General features: G+C 41.2%; 1 protein-coding gene across 6 annotated transcripts in view; it reads left to right on the top strand.

Annotated features, from left to right (window-relative positions):
- Positions 1-23,762, top strand: part of colq (collagen-like tail subunit (single strand of homotrimer) of asymmetric acetylcholinesterase) — a 98,115-nt gene that overhangs the window by 6,738 nt on the left and 67,615 nt on the right. For 5 of the 6 annotated variants that reach the window (XM_073024488.1, XM_073024487.1, XM_073024492.1 and 2 more), the window contains one exon: positions 23,128-23,237. In XM_073024488.1, the coding sequence (XP_072880589.1) occupies positions 23,128-23,237 (110 nt within the window). Of the gene's footprint in view, positions 1-18,747; positions 18,826-23,127; positions 23,238-23,762 lie in introns of those variants that run through there. The other variant, XM_073024493.1, reaches the window with a different exon arrangement.

Below are 23,762 nucleotides of genomic sequence, written 5' to 3'. Positions count from 1 at the left end.
GCTGACTTTGACTTACTTTATCATTAGCCTGAAACCTCATCCTCAATAATGGACTCCAATACTTTCCCAACCACTGAGGTTAGGCTAATTGGCCTATAACTTCCTTTCTTTTCCCTTCCTCCTTTCTTAAAGAGTGGAGTGGCATTTGCAATTATCTAGTCCCCCAGAACCATGCTGGGATCAAGTGATTCTTGAAAGATCATAACCAATGCATCCGTTATCTCTTCAGTGACCTCTCTCAAGGCTCTGGGATGTAGTCCATCTGATCCAGGTGACTTATCCACCTCAAGACCTTTGAGTTTGCCTAGCACATTTTTCTTTGTATAGACACTCACTCCTGCTCCCTGACACTCACAGACCTCTGGCACACTGCTAGTGTCTTCCACAGGGAAGACAGATGCAAAGTTCACATGCCATTTCTTTGTCCCCCATTGCTACCTCACCAGCATCATTTTTGTGGGCCAATATCAGCTCTCACCTTTTTACTCTTTATGAAAAAAACTTAGTATCCTGCTTTATATTATTGGCTAGTTTGCCCTCAGATTTCATCTTTTCCTTTCTTATGGATTTTTTTAGTTGCCTTTTTTTAGGTTTTAAAAACTTTTCAATCTGCCAACTTCCAACTCACTCTTTCTGCATTATATGCTCTTTCCTCAGCTTTCATGCAGTCCTTAACTTTCCTTGTCAGTCACGGTTACCTACCTCTGCCATCTGAGAACTTGTTCTCCTGTGGGGGAATATCTATCCTGCACCTTGTGAACTATTCCCAGAAACTTCAACTACCTCTGCTCTGCCATCATCCCCACCAATATCACCCTCCAATCCACCTGGGCAAGCTCCTCTCCCTTGCCTCTGTAATTCCCTTTATTCCATCGCAATGCTAATACTAATATGTGAGGGGGAAGTGTTAGATTGATCTTGGAGTAGGTTAGAAGGCCAGTACATCATTGTTGGCCAAAGGGCCTGTACTGTGTTGTAATGTTCTATGGAAGTATATAAACTCCAGTTTCTGTGTTTGTATGAAAATTCTGTTTGGCTCTGGAGATCATGATTTAGGACCATCGTAAAGGACTTTGAATAGGGAAGAGATATTTAATAGAGTAGTTGAGAATGAGATTTACAGTCATATGGATGAGTTGGAGAAATTAAGGTGTTTTCCTCCATTGCTGGGAAGATTGAAAGGGGTTTGATGGAAATGCAAAACTTACATGAATCTAAAACGTTACCAAAAACTTAATGGTCTATAACCAGAGGTCACAAACCTAAGATAATTTAAGCCAGGGGTTCCCAACCTGGGGTTCATGGAATCCTCGGTTAATAGTAAGCCTTCATATCACAAAAAAAGTTGGGAACTCCTGATATAAGCAAAAGACTCAGAGACTACCTGGAGGAAGTGTTCTTATGCAGTGTGTGATAAGGATTCAGAATAACTAGTATAGTGACAGGAAGAAATTCAATTATAGTCTTCTAAAGAAAATTGTAAAAACCCAATGGTGATAAAGTGCAGGATTTGTGAAAAAGCATGGCTGTAGAACTAAACCGACCTTTTGTTTTTAAACTTCTGCACATAATTGAGGGACTAAATTGTATTTTTCAGTGCTGTGGTATACAGTTCCATGGTCATATCATACAATCATAGGATTAGTTTGGATTGACATCATAGCTGGTACAGACATGGTGGGCTAAATGATCTCTTCCTGTGCTGTACATGTCTATGATTGTACATCAGGATTTGCTTTCAGCATCCCTAACAACACCTGAGCATAATAATGAAGAAACCAATTAAAGAAAGAAAACTTATGATCGGAACAAGATAAAGATTAGCTTTATTTTTCAAAAGGACAGCAAAACCTACAGCATTGTTTTGCATCAAATCAAATCGGCGAAGATTGTGCTGGACGGGCCACACATGTCGCCGTGCTTCAGCACCTAAGTAGCATGGCTACAACTCACTAACCCTAACCAGTACAGCTTTGGAATGTGGGAGGGAACTGGAGCACCCAGAAAAAACCCACGAGGTCACGGGGAGAATGTAAAACCTCAATAGAGACAGCAGCAGGAATTGAACCCCAATCAGTGATTACTGACACTGTAAGTGTTATGGTAACTACGACACTAATTCCAGTCCTAGCCATGGAGAATACTAAAAACTTCTATAGATTATTTGGTTATAACAGTCCAATTATATAATGATTTTTACATTGTTTGGTACAAGATGAGTTGTTTATGCGCTAACTAGAATAGCATTTTATAACCGCTTCATAACCCGACCAAACCAGAACATTTAATAAGTTTTGTTGAAGTACACTTCCTACTGAAGTCACTAAATACATTGTTTGTAGAAAATAATGCTCCATTTTGATCTCTGATTGGTACTGAAGTAAAAAAAAACTGCTGAAGGAACTCAGTAGCCAGGCAGCATCTGTGGATGGAAATGCACAGTGAGGTTTTGGGTTGTAACGTGACACATGGAGCTATCTTCAATCTGTCCCTTCTATTTTGATGCAGGGGCTTGACCTTGATGTCAACTGCCCACTTCCCTCCACAGATGCTGCCTGACCCACTGAACTTTTCCAGCCATTACTTTATTATGCTCCAAATTCCAACATCTGTTCAGAATCAGAATCAGGTTTATTATCACCGGCATGTGACATGAAATTTCTTAACTTAGCAGCAGCAGTTCAATGCAATACATAATATAGAAGAAAAAAAATACAACATAAAATAATAATAAATAATTAATTCAATTACAGTATACATAATGGATAAAATCATGCAAAAACAGAAATAAATATTTCAAAGTAAATTTATTATCAAAGTACACATATGTCACGTATACAACCCTGAGATTCAATTTCTTGCAGGCATACTCAGTAAATATAAAGAAACAAACAAAAACCAAACAAAATAATAATAAAAAATAAATAAGCAATGAATATCGACAACATGAGATGAAGAGTCCTTAGGTTGTGGGAACAGTTCATTAATGGGGCAAGTGAAGAAGTTATTCCCTTTGGCTCAAGAACTTGACCGTTGAGGGGTAATAATTGTCCCTGATCCTTGTAGTGTTAGTCATGAGGCTCTTGTATGTCCTTCCTGATGGCAGTGATCTCTTGTCTGTGATCTGTACTGTTTTTGTTGATCTTAGCTTCTGTAGTATTGCAACAACTTGTCTTGGAGATTCCTGATCCTGCTGTTATCTCCTTGCTTGAAGCTTGTGCAGTCACATTGCACTGGATCCGTTTTTATCCGATAGGAAATAGTCCAAAAGTGCTAGCTAGCTTCACTGAGGAACCATGGTCAATGATGTTAGAAGTTAACTGGCATTTGTGGGGCTATATTTGTGCCAAAATCAAAGAATTCCATGGAAGGAGATTTTGATTTCAGATTCAGATTTATCACATGTATGTCAATATATACAGTGAAATATGTTATTTGCATTACCAACAAAGATACCTGGGGATGTGCTTGGGACAGCCTGCAAGGGTTGCCACCCACTCCGATGGCAACATAGCAGAACAAAACAGAACATAACAAAACAACACCAGCAAATCCCAGGCCCCTTTCCTCACTCCCACACACGGACAGTCCTCCACTCCCACACACGGACAGTCCTCCACTCCCACACAGGCCTCCAGACTAGAGTCTCCAGGCTTCGGCTATCAGACGATGACCTCTAGACTTCTGATCAACCTTTGGGCCGTGATCTTCAGTATCGACTCCCAAGACAAGCGGATGATGAGACCCTGAGCTCCAGGCTCGAACTCTAGGTGCACCAACTGACTGGCCCTCCAGCTTCCTGGTGTGGAACGGAGCCCTGGACTCTGACAGGTCAGGCAACACAAGTCAGTTCAAAAAATGCAAAAGTTACCAAGTTGTTGAATCTTTAAGTGTATATTTAAAGACAGATAAGAAAGATATGATTATGCTCAGGCAAATTATTATTTTGTATCTTGTGTAATTGCAGTAAAATACATTACTATCCAAACATACACTTCAAAAATATGTTTAGTAGAACAAATAAGCCAAATAGTTGTGTATACTAACAAAGAATATTTTTAGGTTGCATTTTGTAATGCAGCTAAATTTTCTGCAACATGCACACTTCCGGAAAAAGAAGGCCTGATAAGCCTTCTTATAAAGGCTCATTGCTTATATTTATGAGGCACTTTTAGGTTCTAGAGTTAGTTTTGGGGAGAGAGAGGGAAGTTAGGATTCGGGCTACATTTTAAGGACAAGTGGAATTAGAGGACAAACCGAAGTCTAAACCTATGCTCTGCATTGGAAGGCCGGTGATACAGACGTGGTTAGATGTCAGGCTGGCAGAGCAGTGAGGATGAGGGTCTGGTGCTCTTAAATCGCAGCAGATCAGCAGCTTCTGAGATACTGAAACAACCCCATCTGGCACCAACAATCATTCCATGGTCACAGTGACTTAGATCACATTTCTTCAATATTTTGATGTTTGGTCTGAATAACAACTAAACCTGTTGACCATGCCTGCATACTTTTGTGCATTGAGTTGCTACCACATGATTAGCTGATTAGATATTTGCATTAATGAGCAGGTGTAAAGGTGTACCTACTAAAGTGTATACATTGGACTAATTAGTTTATCATTCAATGACGAGGTGTTTTGCCTGTGCCATTTGACCTATATTATAGTCTGCATTGACCTATAGATATGATACTGTGTGACATTGGGACTTCACTATTTGTGATTGCTATTCACAAGCTGCTTAGCTATTTAGTATTAAATGCAAAATGCTGGAGGAACTCAGCAAGTCAAACAGCATCGATGTAGAAGAATAGAGTGTGTCTATGCAGCCGATTGAATCCACTCTGACCATCTATGCTCTTCCTACATCAATTCCAGTTATTTCTTTAATGCTTCCAGCTGCCTCCCCCATTGCTGAGACCTAGCCACAGACTAGCAGCAACTTACAGGGGCCAATTATCTTGTGTTGGAACTATTCCAGATAAATTACTGAGAATAAACTCAACATGAAACACAAATTACTTAATGCATCAAAATAATGAAAGTAAATGTCCCATAGAGTCTGCTTAAATAAACCGTTACATTTTCTTTCTTTTCAAATCTTTTTATTATCCAAAATAACAAGAGTACATTGAAGTAGGTAACACTTACAATGTCTCAAAGAAAAAAAACAATGTTTTAAAGATTGAAAAATATGGTGACACAAAAAAAAGAAAAACCCTACTAAAGCAAAGTGAGGAAAAAGAACCCATTAGGTGTTCAACCCCAGAGCCATGTGTCATACAAAAAGCTTCTAAAGGTAAATATCAAACCACCAGCAATAAAAAAAACAAAATTTACAATTAGTTCATGGAGGAAATCTATCAATTAACTCAAATGGTAGTAACGAGCAAATGAACCCCATCTTTTCTCAAAATCAAACATAGGCTCAAAGGTTTGACTTCTAATTTTCTCCAAACTAAGACATAACATCACTTGAGAGAACCATTGTGACAGAGTGGGAGCCGGCATAAATAAACCATTACATTTTGGTCATGTCCGGCAAGCAATTACAGGAAACAGCATTTCATACCACAGGTTGGAGGAGCAACACCTTATATTCTGTTTGAGTAGCCTCCAACCTGATAGCATAAACATCTATCTCTCCAATGTCTGATCATTTCTTCCCCCCTCCCCCTTTTCTCTTTTTCCACTCCCTATTCTGAGTCCCCTCTTAACCATTTCTTCTCCTGACCTGGCTATCACTTCCCTCTGGTGCCCATCCTCTTTTCTCTTTCTTCCACATCCATTCTCCTCTCCTGCCAGATTCCTCCTCCTTCTTCAGCTTTTACATCTTCCACTAATCACCTCCCAACTTCTAACTTCCCCCACACCTGGTCTCACCAGACCTCCTAGCCTGTACTCCTTCCTCTCTTCCTGCCTCCTTATTTTGACTTCTGCCCCCCTACTTTACAGTCTCATCATAAAATGTTGACTGTTATTCCACTCCATAGATTCTGCCTGACCTGCTGAGTTCATTTAGTATTTGGTGTGGATGTCTTGGGTTGCAAATAAGAGTACATTCAGAGTACATCAGGAATAAATGAAAAATAGAATCAGAAACAAGCAATTTACCTACAACACAACTATGCTTCAAGTATTTATGATTAAAATAAACCAACTATGCCTTACCTAATTAACCTAGAGGTCATAGGTTAAGGGCAAAAGGTGAAATATTTAAGAGGGACCTGAGGGGGATCTTCTTCCCACAGAGAGTGGTGAGAATGTGGAATGAGCTGTCCTCGGAAGTGGTGGTTACAGGCTCGATTTCAACATTTAAGAGAAATTCGGATGTGTACATAAATGGAAGAGTATGAAGGGCTATTGTCCAGTTGGAGGTTGATGGGACTAAACAGAATAACAATTCAGCATGGACTAGATGGGCTAATGGGCCTGTTTCTGTGCTGCAATACACTATGACACTAACCATCATCAGGGACTGCCACCACATAGGACATGCTCTTTTCTCACAGCTGCCATCAGGAAGAAGGTACAGGAGCCTCAGGACTCTCACACCTGGTTCAGGATCAGTTATTAGCCCTCAACCACCAGGGTCTTGAATGAAAGGGGATAATTTCACTTAACTTCACTTGCCCCATCATTGAAATGTTTCCACAACCAATGGATTCGCTTTCAAGGACTCTTTGTCTCACGTTCTCGATATTTATTGCTTATTTATTTATTATTATTTCTTCTTTTTGTATTTGCATGGTTTATTGTCTTCTGCACTTTGGTTGACTGCTTTAGTTAGATGGTCTTTCATTGTTTCTGTTATGGTTATTATTCTATAGATTTACTGAATATGCCCACAAGAAAATGAATTGCAAGGTTGTATATGGTAACTTTGTTATTAAAAATTTACTTTGAACTCCAGCAAGATATGTTAATACACTGTTGTGATCAGACTCCAGTCTTAAATCTGCCTGACTTTGGCACATGAAATATATACTCAGTGGCCTCTTTATTAGATACCTCCTGTGCCTAATAAAGTGGCACTGAAAGTACGTTGGTGTTGTTCTTCTGCTGTAGCCATTCACTTCAAGGTCTGTTATGTTGTGCATTCAGAGATACTTGTGCTGTAATGCACGGTTATTGGATTTACTGTCACTTTTCCGTCAGCTTGAACCAGTCCGGCCATTCTCCTCTGACCTCTCTCATTAACAAGGCATTTTTGCCCACAGCACTGCTGCTCACTAGATGTTTTTTTGTTTATCACACCATTCTCTGTAAACTTTAGAAACTGTTGTGTGTGAAAAGCCCAGTAAATCAGCAGTTTCTGAACTGATACTCAAATCACCCTGTCTGGCACCAACAATCATTCCACAGTCAAAGTCACTCAGATCACAGTTCCTCCACATTCTGATATTTGGTCTCCACAACATGCCCATCGGACTCTTGCTGACTTTGTTGCATGAAACGTGTGCTGACTGGCTTTGAAGTGAGGAGCCTTGATTTAAAACAAGGCTTGCAACATACAAGAATCCCGTGGTCCTGTTCCACATAGTATGTTACAACATAAATAAAGGCTCGTTGTTCCCCCTTGCCAGCCTGGGTCATGCTAATATGTACAATACTTGAGAAAAAGAACAGAGAAAGATATGCAGTAGGTGTATATTTTGGAGCTTGCTCTGTAGCTTCAACCTTAGCCAAATACTGCATTCAGGATTCTAATAACACAATGATTTATTCTTGGCATCAGGACCTTCAACACTTTCCAAATGCTACAGAGTATGTCACAATGTTAGTTGCCAGTTTTATTTACTTCTAGAACACAAGCTCTTGAGAATTAGAAGTAGGAGGCAGCTGTCCAAAAATAGCCCAGTTAACCACCACCCAGGACATGCTCTCTTCTCGCAGCTGCCATCAGGAAGAAGGTACAGGAGCCTCAGGACTCGCATCACCAGGTTCAGGAACAGTTATTATCCCTCAACCATCAGGCTCTTGAACCTATGGAGTTTCACTCAATTTCACTCATCCCATCACTGAACTGTTCTCACAAACTATTGGCTCCGTTTCTTCATCTCATGTTCTTGATATTTATTGCTATTGTTATTAATATTACTATAATTGTGTTTTTTCTATTTATTATTTGCAGTTTGTCATCTTTTCCACATTGATTGTTCGTCTGCCCTGTCGAATACGGTCTTTCAATGTTTCTATTGTTTCTTGGATTTATTGAGTATACCTGCAAGAAAATGAATCTCAGGGTTGTATATAGTGACAAAGTATTTGAACTTTTTTCCAAACTCAAATCAGAATCAGGTTTATTATCACTAATATACGTCATGAAATTTGTTGCTTTGCAGAAGAGTACAGTGCAATGCATGAAAAAAATTACTGTTACAATAAGAAATACACATATACTTGTACCTAATAAAATGGCCACTGAGTGAATGTTCATGGCCTTCTACTACGGTAGCCCATCCACTTCAAGGTTCAATATGGTGTGTGTTCAGAGATGCTCTTCTGCATACCACTGTTGTAATGTGTGGTTATTTGAAGGCAGAGAGGAAAATGTCAAGGCAGAGGTCACTGCACAGAGTTACTCAGGGTGGGAACTTTTTTTGAACAAACACTAGCAACATAGGTGCATGTTTGACGTTAGCAGTGGAAGAAGCATTGAATGTTTACTTATTAAGGTGAGTTTGAAAAAAATCTGTGGAGAGTTTTGAAAAGATGGATCCGTTTTGAACTTATATTGCTGAGCAAAAATGTATTTTTCACAAAGATTGGTCGTACTGTGGATAGTAGAGAAGATTGTCATAGGTTACAACAGGACACGGTCAGGGTGCAGAGGTGGGCTGAGAAGTTGCAGATCGAGTTCAACCCAGAAAAGTAGCCACAACATTGTAGGCTGAGGGACCTGTGGTCTAGCAGAGTATTCAGTAGTATGCAAATGTGAAGCATCGCACATGTCAAGATTTGGAAAAATAAATAAATAAAATTAGATTATTAAAGAAATAAAACAGGCCCGATGATACAAATCCCAACTACCTTCAAAATTCCACCTTTTAGGAACTTGTCTCTGCTGTGGTATAGATGTAGTTTTATGGCACAAATGGTTATTGTTCAGGATACTTCTATAAATTATCCATGTATGATCGTTTACAAAGTACCTTATAAATCAAGTGGGTGCCCCGACAGTGAAGCAGTTAGCGCGATGCTGCTACGGCTCAGGGCATTGGAGTTCGGAGTTCAATTCCTGCCACTGTCTGTAGGGAGTTTGTATGTTCTCCCTGTGACTGTGTGGGTTTCCACCTTGGTGCTCTGGTTTCCTCTCGCAGTCCGAACACACACAGGTTAGTAGGTTAATTGGACATTGTAATTTGTCCTGTGATTAGGCTGGTGTTGAATAAGTGAATTACTGGGCGGCACAGTTCATTAGGCCGGAAAGGCCTGTTCTGCGCTGTATCTCTGAATAAATAACTAATTCCTCTCTCTATGATTTGACACGGGCAGTGGACCCTTACCCTTTCTGAGCTGCCAGTAGCACTTTGCCGTGACCTCTTTCATAGGAATCCACATCTGGGGAGGGTGGGGGGAGCAGTTGTTTCAATTGTACCAATTTTATTATTGCAGTCCTGCGCTATACAACCAAAAGTCTCTTTGTAATGTGTAACAATACTGACGGACTTACAAATTAGAGCAACAGAAGTTTGCATTTTGAGTGAGATAATAATGTAAAAGAGTGGAATGAACATTACAGACCTTTTCAATTATTAATTTTGATCGTAGCTGATCTTTAGTTGCACGCTGGTTATTACGCTCCTTACAAATACTGGGTCTATTTTCCCATCTATTGATTTCAGTCTTGGAAAATTGATCCAGTATTGCATCATTTCGAGAGAATGATTTCTAGATACTTACTGCCTGTAATGCCACTGGTGTTTAGGGCAACACTGAAGGTCCCCCTCCATCTCTGGCTGTTTTCACGTCTTCATTCATCATGCCAGTAGCTTCCTCTTAGTTTTGACTACTGTAAGTCCCAGATGGAGACTCGGGAATCTCAGGTGGAGAAGGATTCTTCATTGCTGTTTCCGTAACAATTTTGTTTTACCAGTCAGGGTTGTTGGCCCTGAGCTGAACCCCTGAACCTGGAGGACCAGTGGACCACTCTTAGACTGGCCTCTACCCTTTCACCTGTTTGGCATGGGTGACCCTACCAAGAGCCAAAGCGTAAAGCCCTGACTCCAGCCAACGTAGCTCTCTGGGTCATTGAGGTATGCCAGCCTCCATACCTAACAAGGTTGTGGTCCTCGTGTACACCAGATATGCATTCTGGAAAATTGTCCCTGATTACACTCAGATTCAGATTTATTTATCACATGCACATCAAAATGTACAGTGATATGCCAAGTTAGCGCTAACAACCAACATACGCCAGGGTGTGCTGGGGGCAGCCTGCCAGTGTCACCACACATTCCGGTGGTAATACAGCATGCCAACAATGCTCAGCAGAAGAACTCAGAAGAGAACAAGCAGCAAAGCAACGGCAGCAAGTCAGGTCCCCGTTTCTTCCAACCACCTTCCCACCTACTTACACGGTCATCTAACCTCCGTTCCAGATGTCTTCTTCAGCCACTATCCTCCACCAGACTCACATTTGCACTATCTTCAGCCACTATCCTCCAGCAGACATCCTATCTAGTCCAACTTCAGCTCCCCGCCAGCCTACACACCCCCACTTATGTACAGCCCGTACACAGTGTAAGGATTCAGGTGACAAGTGGGATGGATTCACCCTCTGTTATGGGGTTGTAGACACTTTCTGCCACCTGAGTTCTTGGTTTCTGGCCACATTACTGACTTGCAAACTGTTCAGCTAACAAAGAGGTCACAGGAACGTGTCCCTGCCATAACCTGGGGATGAGCTGTATAATTACAGTGGAGTAGTGTATCTGAATCTGTGTCAATGCTGAAGTATATAAACCTGCTGTTATATCAACATCTAGCCTTAGAAAGTTACAAATTGTCTCTATACATCTGTATGACAAGAAACAACGTAAAGTAAATTTCCAGTCAATATCATCTAATGGACTGTAAGAGTTTCCCGTGAATGTGGAATAATTTCTTGTTTCTCAATAGTGACTCAGATTCAGATTCATTTATTATGAAGCATATGGTGAAAAACATTGTTTGTGTTTAAAAACCAACACAGCCAAGCATGTTAACAACCTGCAATGGTCACCGGACATTGTTCACAATGTTCAACATGCAACACAGATTAATACACACAATACAACACGTAATCCACAGCAGAACATGAAACACTGAACAACAATTGGCAAAGCAACATAAAACACAAGCAGCAACAGCAACTGAAAAACCAGCCACATTTCTGCCTCCCACCCACCTATGCACATACACAGACCTCTAACCCTAGGAGAGGCTACATTCAGTCTCCAGCCTTCAGCAGACTCAGAGATTCATAGACATTGGGCCTTTGACTACCCCAGTGGATTCACAGAGCTTCACAGTCTCAGGGCTCTGGCATAGGGTACTCAATCATAATGATCACAGCAATGATAGATGGAGCACACAAAATGCTGGAGGAATTCAGCAGGACAGGCAACATCTATGGAACAATATACAGTTGATGTTTCAGGCTGAAACCCTTTGATAGGACTGAATGATAGATGGAATTTAATCTTGATAAGTATAATGCACACATTGATTTAGTTTTTATTTATTCATTTAGAGAAGAATTGCAGAATAGGTCTTTCCAGCCCTATGAGCCTTGCCGCCCAGCAATTTAACCCTAGCCTAATCACAGGACAATTTACAATGTCAAATTAAACTACTAATGTCATAATGAGTTAGGTTGTAAGGTCAAGAGTCCACATTATTGTACTAGGAAACCATTTAGTCATCTAACAGTGGGGTAGAAGCTGTCATTGAGGCCCAAAACTGCTTACAGTACTTCAAATGAGGCCTCACCAGTGCTTGAGAAAATATCAACATTACACCTTGCTTTTATATTCTAGTCCTCTTGAAATGAATGCTAACATCTCATTTACCTTCCTCATCACAGACTCAACTTGCAAATTAACCTTTAGGGAATCCTGCACAAGGTCTCCCAAGTCACTTTGCACTTGAGTGTTTTGTTCTATTTTCACTCCACTTAGAAAATAGTCAACCCTTTCATTTCTTCTATCAAAGTGCATGGCCATACACTTTCCAACACTGTATTCCATCTACCATTTCTTTGCCAGTTCTTTTCTACCAGTCCTGATCTGTCTAAGTCCTCCTGTAGCCTCTTTATTTCCTCAAAACTATCTGCCCTTCTCACCTGTCTTCATATAATCTGCAAACTTTGCAAAAAAAGCCATCAATTCTATCATTCAAATCATTGATATATAATGTAAAAAGAATCGGTCCCAACACAGATCCTTGTTGAACACTACTAGTCACTGGCAGCCAACCAGTAAAGGCTCACTGCTTTATCCATGCTAGAATCTTTCCTGTAATACCATGGGCTCATAGCTTGCAAAGCAGCCTCATGTGTGGCACCTTGTCAAAGGCCTTCTGAAAATCCAAGTACACAACATTAACCAATTCTCTTTTGTCCATCCTTCTTGTTATTTCTTCAAAGAATTCCAACAGTTTTTCAGGCAAAATTTTCCCTTGAGAAAACTACAGCCTATTTTATCATTTGCCTCCAAGTACTCTGAGTTCTCATTCTTAATAATCATCTCCAACACAGACGTCAGACTAAATGGCCAATAGTTTTGTTTCTTCTGCTTCTCTCCTTCTTGAGAGTAGACTGACATTTGCTATTTTCCAGACTTCCAGAACTGTTCCAGAATCTAATGATTCTTGAATGATCATTGCTAATACCACCACAATCTCTTCAGCCACTTCTTTCAGAATGCTGGGGTGTACACCGTCTGGTCCAGGTGACTTATCTACCTTCAGACTTCCCAGTTTCCCAAAACCCTTTCTGTAGTAATGGTAACTTCACACACTTCATGACCCCTGACACCTGGAACTTCCACTATACTGCTATTGGCTTCCACAGTGAAGTCTGATGCAAAATACTTATTCAGTTCATCCACTGCTTCCTTCCCCCATTTCTACCTCTCCAGCATCATTTTCCAGCAGTCCAATATCCACTCTCCCCTCTATTTTACAGTTTATATATCTGAGTAAACCTTTGATATCCTCTTTAGTATTATTGGTAAACTTACTTTCATATTCTATCTTTACCTTCTTAATGATTTTTTTAGCTGCCTTCATAGATTTATTTTTAAAAAGCTTCCCAATTCTCTAAATTCCACTAAATTTGATCTTTTATATGCCCTCTCTTTGGCTTTTATGTTGGCTTTGACTTCTCTTGTTAGCCATGGTTGTGTTATCTTTCTTTTAGAATACTTCTTCCTCTTTGGGATGTATATATCCTGTTTCTTCTGAATTGCTTCCAGAAATTCCAGCCATTGTTGCTCGGCAGTCATCCCTGTTCTTTCTCACTCAGTTCTGGTCAACTTCTCTCTCACGCCTCTGAAATTTCCTTTACTCCACTGAAATACTGATACATCTGATTTTAGCTTCTCCATCTCAAATTTTAAGGTGAGTTTAATTATATTATGATCACTTGCCCCAAAAGGTTCTTTTACTTTAAGCTCCCTAATCAATTCTGATTTATTCCAGAACAGCAATCCAGAATATCTGACCGCCCCCCCCCCCCCCCACAATGGGCTCAACCATGAGTTGCTCCAAAAAGCCATATCTCGTAGGAATTCTAGAAATTCCCTCTCTTGGAATCCAGCACCAACCTGATTTTCCCAATCTATCTGCATATTGAAATCCCTCGTGACTCTTGTAACATTGCCTTTTTGGCATGCATCTCCTGTTTCAAATTGTAGACCACATCCTTACTAATGATATAGGGTTTGTATACAACTCCCATTGGGTTTTTTTTACCCTTGCAGATCCTTAGCTCTATCCACAATGATTCAACACCCTCTAACTCTATGTCTCCTCTTTCTAATCATTTTTTTTTACTAAAGAGCAACAGCACCAATGCCTTCCTGCCTGTCCTTTCGATACAATGTGTGTCATTGGACATTAAACTCCTATCTATAATCTTCTTTCAGCCATGATTCAGTGATGCCTACAACATCATATGCCAATCTGTAACTGTGCTACAAGTTCATCTACTTTATTTGGTATACTGTACACATTCAAATATAACACCTTCAATCCTGTATTCACCCGGTTCAATCTTGTCCACCTTTTATATGCAACTCACCCTGCACGTCACCCTTGGACAAGGTGTAGCACCTGCTTAGCCCCCTGACATGTGAAGCTATGCAAAGCAGATGGGGGGGGGGGTCATATGAGCAGTTGGTGCATATCACTAGTCCTGGTTATGTGACCACTGATGCCAGGTAGTACTCTGGAGTATTGATAATGGCTGTGGTCTCCTGTCTTGTAAAGACACTGCCCAGAAGAAGGCAATGGTAAACCACTTCTGTAGGAAGAAATTGCCAAGAACAATCATTGCCAATAGAAGACCATGATCACATACATTGCACAACACAGCACATAATGATGATGATAATAGAGATAATCAAGATGAATCACAACTTGGTATGGTAAATGTTCTGCCCAGGTCTATAAGAAGTTGCAGATTTGTGAATGCAGTCCAGTCTATCAAGCAGCCTCTCCTTCATTGACTCCAACTACATATCTTGCTCCTGGGGAAAGTAGCCAACATAAACAAAGACCCCTCACATCCCAGACATTCTTCTCCCTTCCTCTGTCAGATTCAGATTTATATATCGCATGTACATTGAAACATACAGTGAAATGCTTTATCTGCATTTAACAACCAACACAATCTAAGGATATACTGGGGGCAGCCACAAGTGTTGCCAGCATAACCCACGCACAACATTCAGCAGAACAATACCAGCAGAAACAACAACAACTCAAGAAGACAACAACAGCAACACAAGACCCATTTCCCACCCCCTGCCCACTAACCACACCCTCACATGCATAGACAGGCCTCCAATCCCTTGACAGGCCAACTCCACCCTTCCAGTCCTTGACCCGAGATTCTCAGACTCACAGTTATCAGGCATCCATCTTCAGCTTTCGCCACTGGACTTCTGATCACATGTTTGACCTTCGGGTCCCGAGTTCCTGACGCTCATACAGCAGCGGTCCCCAAGCACCGGGCCACGAGGAAACGATATGAGTCAGCTGCACCTTTCCTCATTCCCTGTCACGCCCACTGTTGAACTTGAACGCACGCGTCATCCATGTCAGCGCGGGAAAAAGATCAACTCCTCGAGCTTGCAAATGACGGCGGGTTGAAAAGTATGTTTGACATAACATCTCTGCCGGCATTCTGGATCAAAGTCAAGGCTGAATATCCTGAGGTAGCCACGAAAGCACTGAAAACGCTGCTTCCATTTCCAACATCGTATCTCTGCGAAGCGGGGTTTTCTGCAATGAATGCGACGAAACTAAATTACGGAATAGACTGGACATAACGGAACCACCTTCCGAGTATCGCCATCTCCCGTCACCCCTCGATGGGACTGTCTTGTTGCAGGGAAACAAGCCCAGGGCTCCCGCTGTTTCAGCGATATTGGTGTGTTGCAATGATTTTATATGTTCATACGGGGAAAATATGCGCTGTGTGTTTAAATAGCCAGACGTTATTTAAAATGTTCCGATGCTATTGACTTATAGTGGCTAATTGACGTATCACTATATTCATGCGAGGAAAATATGCGCTGTGTGCTTAATATTAAATTCGTTAGATAAACCTTTTTAGAAACGAAATTGAGTGTATTAGCCACTTATAAGTGACTTATAGTTGACTTATCACCTATATTCCGGTCATGATTAACAACCCCCACCCCCGTCGGCCGGTCTGCAAAAATATTGTCAATATTAAAACCAGACTGCGGTGCAAAAAAGGTTGGGGAGCCCTGTCATAGAGCTCTGACCCAAGTGACCTAGGCAGAATTTGCAAAATCTTGAAAACACATACCATCAGCGTCAAAAACAGCTTCTATCCTGCTTTTTGCAGACTTTTGAACAGACCTGTCATATACTAAAGATGAGCTCTTGATCTCCTGATCCACCTCAGTGTAACCCTTGCATGTTATCTGAGCCAGGTTTAATACCACAAACATATTTGTTGAATTTTATTGTTTTGCAGCATTAGTGCATTGGAATATGTAATAAAATATATATAAATTACAATAAGAAAAATATATGAAAATTAAATTAGTAGTGCAAAAAGAGAACAAAAAAAAAGAAAACATAGTAGGTAGTGTACACAGGGTTCATTGTCCATTCAGAAATCTGATGGTGGAGGTGAAGAAGCTGTGTGTTTTTTGAGCTCCTGTACCTTCTCCTCGGTAGTAATAATGAGAAGAAGGCATGTCCTGGGTGATGCGGGACTTAGCGATGGATGCTGCCTTTTGAAGGTATCCTTGATGCTGGGAAGGCTAGTGCCCATGATGGAGCTGGCTGAGTTTACAACTTTGAGCAGTTATTTCCGATCCTGTACAGTGGCGCCTCCATACCAGACAGTGATGCAACCAGTTAGAATGCGCTCCACGGTACAACAGTATAAATTTGTGAGTCTTTGGTGACGTACTAAATCTCCTCAAACTCCTAAGGAAATATAGTCACTGCTTTATCTGGCTATCTGCACTGCATTTTCTCTGCAGCTGTTACACTGTATTTCATATTCTACATTCTGTTTCCTTTTACTGTCTCCAATCTGCTTTGATACCTAGTAAACAAAAAAAATACTATGTCTCAATATACATCACAATAATAAACCAGTGTTACAACGTTAATTCCTGTTGGGTACCTGCTTTCAGATGATTATAGTGTTGTATTAGAAGTATACAATTGGATTCATTTTGGCAATGTTGGCTTATATTTTTTTTTAAATGAATTGCATAATGCTTGCAATCCAGGGCAGTATGATATAGGGAGTGAACTGTTGCCCATGCTGCAGGCACCCCCCCCCCCCCCCTCCACACAGCTGGTGAATCCAAAGGAACATCAGAGAAAGTTGGCACCTGCAGTATCTCACAAGTTGCCACTCAGCGTTGAACACAAGGTAGGACTGGAATACACTGGAATTTAGAAGGATGAGAGGGGATCTGATTGAAACATAAGATTATTAAGGGATTGGACACACTGGAGGCAGGAAGCATGTTCCCGCTGATGGGTGAGTCCAGAACTAGAGGCCACAGTTTAAGAATAAGGGGTAGGCCATTTAGAACAGAGATGCGGAAAAACTTTTTCACCCAGAGAGTGGTGGATATGTGGAATGCTCTGCCCCAGAAGGCAGTGGAGGCCAAGTCTCTGGATGCATTCAAGAGAGAGTTAGATAGAGCTCTTATAGATAGCGGGGTCAAGGGATATGGGGAGAGGGCAGGAACGGGGTACTGATTGTGGATGATCAGCCATGATCACAGTGAATGGCAGTGCTGGCTAGAAGGGCCAAATGGCCTACTCCTGCACCTACTGTCTATTGTCTATTGACTGCCTTAGGAATTCCACGTCCGGATTTTTCTCTCGGGGTTTATTCCTGAAGCCTTACCCACGAGCGGGTACCATTGTAAAGCAGTGGAGGTTTGAAATCAGTTTCCCTTGACCTGGGCGAATTGCTATCCAAGGTTGATGAGTCCCATCTGCCTGGTTGCATAAGCATAATCTTATTGCTGTACAAAGATGCATGAGAAAATGAAATTATCATGAAAACATAAAGCTGTTATATTTTGTAACTCCAAATCATAAACCTTCATTTTTAATATAACTGAGGTGCACATGGCCACGTAATGATAAATGCCTTTCACTTACTTCTACATATAACTTGTAATGAATTATGTAAACAACAAAGAATGCTTAATCAAAAATATGTTACAGATATGACTGAAATATTAAATATGCATCACTCCTCCCTGATTAGCTATAAACTCCAACTCATTATAGAATGCATCTCAACTATATACACACGCATACAACTACTGTATGCTATATAATAAAACTACTACACAGACCTCCCCAGCTTAGTAAATTTTAAATTGTCCCATTCAAAGCTAAAGGTTTAATCACTGTGGAGGATTGCTTCCTCTTGTGGGTAATGTCTTTCCTGACAAAAGGGGTCACTCTGCTTGGCCGGTGAGAATTGTGGCTTTGAAACTATCTCCGTTTCTGGTGTCACCTCTGTTGTGGTTGTAGCAGTTGGCTCTGAGACTGCAGGAAGTGGTTCTGACAGGCCTGGACACCTTTCTTCTTAAACAATTGACTCTGCTGTCCTCAACTGATCGATGCATTGTCTCCAAATGACTTCAGACACAATCTCCACAGTGTAGGAGAGTGGTCCATTTCTGTCCTTAACCTTCCCACTTTTAATCACCTCTGTAGTCCCCCAGGAGTGCTTGTTCAGAAGTGCAAGTGGGTGAACTAGATCTCTGCTGCACATTCCAACCATTTTGGGTGGCCATGTAGACCTGAGACAGTGTGGGATCTTTTCAGGTTTCCCTTTGGATCATCTCAGCAGTAATCGGAAGACCTTCAATTTGCATTAGGGAAATGTCAGGAGAAAGGTCCTCTTCTGTAAATTTTTCAGGTATTTTCTTTTCCAAGGGTAAACAGGACAATCTATCAGCACTTCCGTGATTAGTCTTCCTCTTCAATTCTGGTAATTGTGTCCTCCAAGAAACAGAGCCCATTAGTGCTGCTGCTGGTAGTGGAACACACTTCTGTGTGTTGAAAGTGGACACCCGTGGCTGATGATCAGTAATGTGAGTAAACTCTCTCTCATACAAGTACTAGCTAAAATGTTTTACACCACAAACTAGACTCAAGGTCTCTCTGTCAACGTGTGCGGAATTTTTCTCAGCAGCAGTAAGGAAATGTGATGCAAAGGCTACGGGGTATTCTCTTCCACCACTCATAACACGTGACAAGACTGCACCTTTGTCATAAGGCGATGCATCACAGGTAGACTTCACTGGTTGACGTGGATCATAATGTGTAAGTACAGCGCCTGACGTCACTGTTTCCTTTGTCGTTTCGGAAAGCCACCTCACACTGCTTTCTCTGTTACCATTTCTTCCCAATCTATAGTGACGATTTCAAGCAGTGGAGAACGGTAGCCAGGTTTGTCAGAAATCTGTTGTAACAAATGATACATCCTGAAAAGAACTGGAACTGTGACACATCCTTGGGGCTTCCACCACTGCTTGAATTTTCTCAGCACACTTGTGTATCTTTATGCATCGATAGTGTGACCACAGTAAATTCTGCTTGGTTTAAAGTATTCACACTTGTTGCATCGTGCTCTGAGCCCATAATCTTCTGATCTTTTTTAAACTGTCTTGAGATTTTGGAGATGTTCCTTGTCCTCCACTGAACTGACAATGCTTAGACGATCTCTTCAATTCAGCCACATAAGCTGAAATAGACTCCCCTGCCTTTTGATTCCTCTTATGAAACCTAGAGGATTCTGCAATCAACCATAGTTCTGGTTGTAAATATCCCTAAATTAATTGCACAATATCACTAAAGCTCATTTCAGCTGGTTTGGTGGAGGCGTTAAACTTCTGAGCAAACTACATGATTTTCCACCCAACTCACTCAGCAAAACTGGCTCTCGTTTTTCATTGGCTGTTTCATTTGTTTTAAAATATAGCTCAATTCGCCCAGTATACAATATCCAGTTATCTTTTGTACAATGGAATACATCTACCTTTCCAGCCATTTCTGCTCTCTTTTTAATTAATGACTATTATCACATGGTACTTACTGGTTATGAACCTGTGAATTCATTTATTTTTGGCCTTTTTTTTTAACTTGAGCGTGTTGCTGCACTTCAACAGGTAGGCAGTCATCTCAGGTTTATTTAAAACTTCCTCATCACCACTGTTAGGTTTTGCAACTCCAAAAGGTACAAACCGTCAAAAACGCAAAAAAAAAATCATGCAAACAATAAAAGTAAGCAATTAACATTCAGAACTGAAGATAACAAAAGTGAGCCCATAGCCACAAAGTCAGTCACAACTATTCCAGGAACCCGCTAATTACAGGCCAAGGCTTCAGTTCAGCACAGAGACAAGTAAACCTCACAGATCAGTGAGCTGAACACTGGCATGTCCCTTACCTCTGGCCCCGACAACCTGGCCTGGAGCTTAAATTTGATAAGCTGCCAAGCCTGGGACCCCATTGCCTCGATCCATCAAGTACCTGACCTTTCTGTGCTGGCACAGCGCTTAAACTGGTCAATCCTTGAGCCATTCCTTGCTCTCAGAATAATCTTGCTCTGCTTCCATTTGCTATTCTTCTGGAACATCTCCAAGTTCTGTTTCTGCACTGTAAATGCAGGTGTGATCATATCACCTGTATGGATGTCACCCACACCACGTCTAGTATGAATTGAAATCACAGATTGCAAATTGCTTAATATCTGTATTTCACCAGTGGAATTCCATCCACTTTAACAACAAAGCCCCTTTATACTTTGAACAGGGTCTCTGTCCCATTCTCATGGAAGAGCAGGGGATTGTCCATGCACTTTGAGTGTCTCTTCTGTAAATGTTGCTCTTCTACACACTACTTCAATCTTGGAGCTCCTAGACTGAAACACAAGAGGTTACGCATCACTGGATCACACTTCTACTTTTGTTAGGATATTTACAGCCGGGAATCAGACATTTCCTAAGGGAAGCATGCATTTAAAAAATACAGATGTTGGGAAACTGAAATTAAAATGAAAAATGAAGTAACATTTCATGTGAATATGTTTCAGACCTCATATTTATTATGACCCTGGTCTTGTTGGTTCAACCGAAAAGGCAAAAGCTGTTTCTGGTGAAAGGCCATTGGTATAAGAAAATTTATCAAGATGTTGCATGATCCACTGAGTATTTCTAGCAGTTTATTTTCTCTGTTGATTTAAAAAAAAATACCTATTTAAGTGCTCTGGGCCTGTCCTTACCGGAGTTTAAAAGAATGAGGGGGTATCTTATTGAAGCCTACCAAACATTGAAAGGCCTCGATAGGGTGGACGTGGAGTGGAAGTCGATAGATTCTTAATTAGTCTCAGTGTCAGACGATAATTGTAGAGAAGGCAGGAGGATGGGGTTGAGAGGAATGCTGGAGCAGACTCAATGGGCCAAATAGCTGAATTCTACTTCTATGTCTTATGGTCTTGTATCCTTTAGAAAAAAAACAAACATCCAGATCCCAGCTACTACCGAGATAATTTTAAAACTTACATAAATCCCAACGGATTTTCTTACTTTGGAAATGCAAATGATACAATTGATGATCACTTTTTAAAATCTATATAAAGTTGTTAATAAGGCCAGTATTTATAACCCACCCATGGATACCTTTGGGCTTCCAGGAATTTGCCTCAGGGGCAATTAAGTAACTGTAGACATCAGCACAATATGGAGGATGTGACAGTGGTCCTGCTGCCTCTGTATTGCAGATGGTGACTAGGTTGGAGTTCAAGCGTCTTTACTAAGAAGCCGTGGTGAGTAATTGCAGTGTGTCTAATGTCATGGAGGAGGTACCATTCTAGCAGGTTTCTTTGTTCTGGATGAAGTTGAACTTCTTGAGTGTTGTTGGAGCTATGCTTATCCAGACAAGTGCTGAGTATCCCATCTATGATGGTTATCCGTTGTATCCAACGATGACAGGGAACCTGGGGAGGAGAGATTTTAAAGTGGAAAAGGTGTTGCACTGGGGCAGATCCACTCTCTCGATCTCAGAAGACCGGGTCCAGTGGTATGAACAAGCATCACAGACTGGGATCTTTCTTGGTTGCAGTGGGTGACCATGGTGCTTTCTTTGACTTGTCATGCCCTTTGCTCTCCATGAAGTGTTAGAGAACCGCCTTCCTGTCTGTTGGATCTCATCCGCCCAGTCCGCCAGAACTGGCTTCGCATGTCCCTATCTCACCGGGGTGACCTCCCCTGTTTTAGCCTGTCTGTTAAAGAGGTGTATCAGAGTGTGGCTGCTGTCACATACAAACAGCTACTTGGAGCAACAGATGAGAGCTGAGTGTTCGGAAGGGACCAAAAGTGAGTGAGCTGCCCCAGAGTGGACACTGCAAGTCCATTCACCAGGAGTGCTAACCCTCCCTGGACACCCCATACACCCAACAGTACTCCTTCACATCTCTGATATTTACCTTGCAGCTGCTGGTCAGTCTTTGGGCTGACACTCAACAAGTCTCTGAGCACTTGTACATTAATAATTGCTTCTTATGGTGAGGTTATCTGGGACCAGAGGGCACAGCCTCAGGATACAAGTATGTCCTTTTTTAACAGAGATAAGGAGGAATATCTTTAACCAGAGGGTGCTAAATCATTGCCACAGACAGCTGTGAAGCCCGAGACATTGGGAATATTTAAAGCAATGGTTGATAGGTTCTTGATTATTAAGGACATCAAACGATACGAGGCGAAGGTGGAAGGATGGGGTTGAGGGGGATAATAAATAAGCCATGATGGAATGGCGGAGCAGACTTGATAGGCTAGATGGTTAATCCTGTTCCTATGTCTTATGATAATTGAAAATACAGTTTCCTAGTTGCCCTGCAATGAAAATAGAAGCCTTTAACAGCGACATTGAAATGTGTAAAGTGTGATCACCGAAGGGCTGGATTTCTGCTAGCAATAATCCCTGTAGTTCCGATGGACAGCCTGTCACCACAGCTTATCTCCGCTTCATGCTTTCAAAATGATCCGACAAGCTGACTTGAGCAAAAATAACACTGCCTAAATCTTCCGACAGTATCTAACTTATCAGAAATTAGCTTGTCAATTTTGCTCATCAATATAATTGAATATTGAGAACAGTGGATGAATCCATGATTTTATTCAGATTGATACTAGTATGAAGACTACTGCGGAGCTGTTTATAACTGAATTGATTTAGCATGACTGCATATTGATTAGGACAAAATAGGCATTAACATTTACGTTGCTTGCATGCATTGCTTTGTTTAAATTCCAGCGTTTTTTCTTAATTTGAGGAGTATTGAGTTGGAACACTAACCTCAGTAAGATTCTGTTTAATTGTATTTTGTGATGTAGCACTGGCGCCTGTGGAACACAAAAACAGAAGCATTAACAAATGCTGTCTCTTGACCCCTCCACCACCCCCGATGTTTCCACCACCCGTCTTCAGGGAAAGCAAAAGTCTTGTGAGTAATGTCAAATTCCTTGGTGACGTAACCACTCCGCAATCATCCTTACCCATTGCATGATGATCAACTGCCCCCAGCTGCATGGATTGCCTGCCTGTTATCTTGAGCTTTGAAAGCTTATAATTTTCATCAAGAACACACTCCTCATTAAAATGATTGCTGAAGAGATGAACACACACAAAATGGTGGAGGGACTCAGCAGGTCAGGCAGCATCTACAGAGATGAACAAACAATTGACATTTTGGGCCAAGACCCTTCTTCAGGACTGAAAAGGAAGGATGAAGATGCCAGAATAAAAAGGTGAAGGGAGGGGAAGGAAGCTAGCTAGGATGTGGCCAAACATTTGAATTCCAATTGCCATTACCATTTCAACATGTTGGTCCATGGCCTCCTCTTATGCCATGATGAGGCCAACCTCAGGGTGGAGGATCAACACTTTATATTCTGTCTGGGTAGCCTCCAACCTGATGCCATGAATATCAAGTTCTCCTAACCAGTTTTTTAAAAAAAATCCTTCCTCC

Source organism: Hemitrygon akajei, chromosome 20, assembly GCF_048418815.1.
Source record: "Hemitrygon akajei chromosome 20, sHemAka1.3, whole genome shotgun sequence".
NCBI lineage: Eukaryota > Metazoa > Chordata > Chondrichthyes > Myliobatiformes > Dasyatidae > Hemitrygon > Hemitrygon akajei.
This window is presented reverse-complemented; position numbering and strand designations above follow the sequence as displayed.